The sequence below is a fragment of the Myotis brandtii genome, unplaced genomic scaffold (genome assembly GCF_000412655.1).
Source record: "Myotis brandtii unplaced genomic scaffold, ASM41265v1 C41350012, whole genome shotgun sequence".
In the NCBI taxonomy this organism is placed as follows: Eukaryota; Metazoa; Chordata; class Mammalia; order Chiroptera; family Vespertilionidae; genus Myotis; species Myotis brandtii.
The window spans coordinates 1-613 of NW_005295386.1; the positions used below are offsets into that span (position 1 = coordinate 1).

The 613-nt window shown below is 64.4% G+C and overlaps 1 protein-coding gene across 1 annotated transcript; it reads right to left on the reverse strand.

Moving 5' to 3' along the window:
* Positions 1 to 52: 52 nt before the first annotated feature.
* Positions 53 to 582, reverse strand: LOC102259324 (delphilin-like; the record flags this gene model as incomplete). Its single annotated transcript, XM_005852803.2, has 2 exons — positions 270 to 582; positions 53 to 139 (listed from the first exon to the last, which is right to left on the reverse strand). Coding segments are annotated over exons 1-2 (243 nt in total), but the record flags the coding sequence as incomplete, so codon positions are not given.
* Between the last annotated feature and the right edge of the window lie 31 nt (positions 583 to 613).

The following is a 613-nucleotide window of genomic DNA, read 5'->3' on the forward strand; positions in this document are numbered from 1 at the left end:
CTCTGCCGCCCCCCCCCCCCACCTCAATGGCAGAGCAAGACAAGCTCCTCACCTCCGTCAGGAAGTTGATTTTGAAGCCCGTGGTCTTGTTGGTTTTGGGCTGTCCGTCGTTGAGATAGTTGCCCATGGCCAACACGAACTGTGGACAGGAAGGTGGGCGGGCAGGTACTCCTCCACCCCTCACCCCCTGGCCCTCACCCCCTGGTCCGTGGTGGGAGCCCCAGGGGGCAGAAGGGCAGGTCGGTGACAGGGAGGGAGTGCGCGCTGACCTCCAGGATCTTGGCGAGCTTCCGGCTGTTCTTGAGCTCCAGGGAGGCCTGGCGCAGGCACTCCAGGCTGGCCTGGATCTCCTCCGTCTTCTCCTGCAGCGTGGCCTGGAAGTGGAGGCTGCGCAGGCGGGTTTTGTAATCCGGAACCGACAGCATCTACCGGCGAAGGCCGGGCCGGAGTCATCCATCGCCAGCACCGCCAAGAGACCCACCGCCCCATCGCAGCCTGGGGTCCCGGCTGGCCGCCGGGCCAGTGTTCCCTTAGGACAATAAGCCGGGCCCCTAGGGCCACGGGCATCCCATCTAGCTGGATCCCAATGGACCTGGCTCATAAAGGTGTAAAT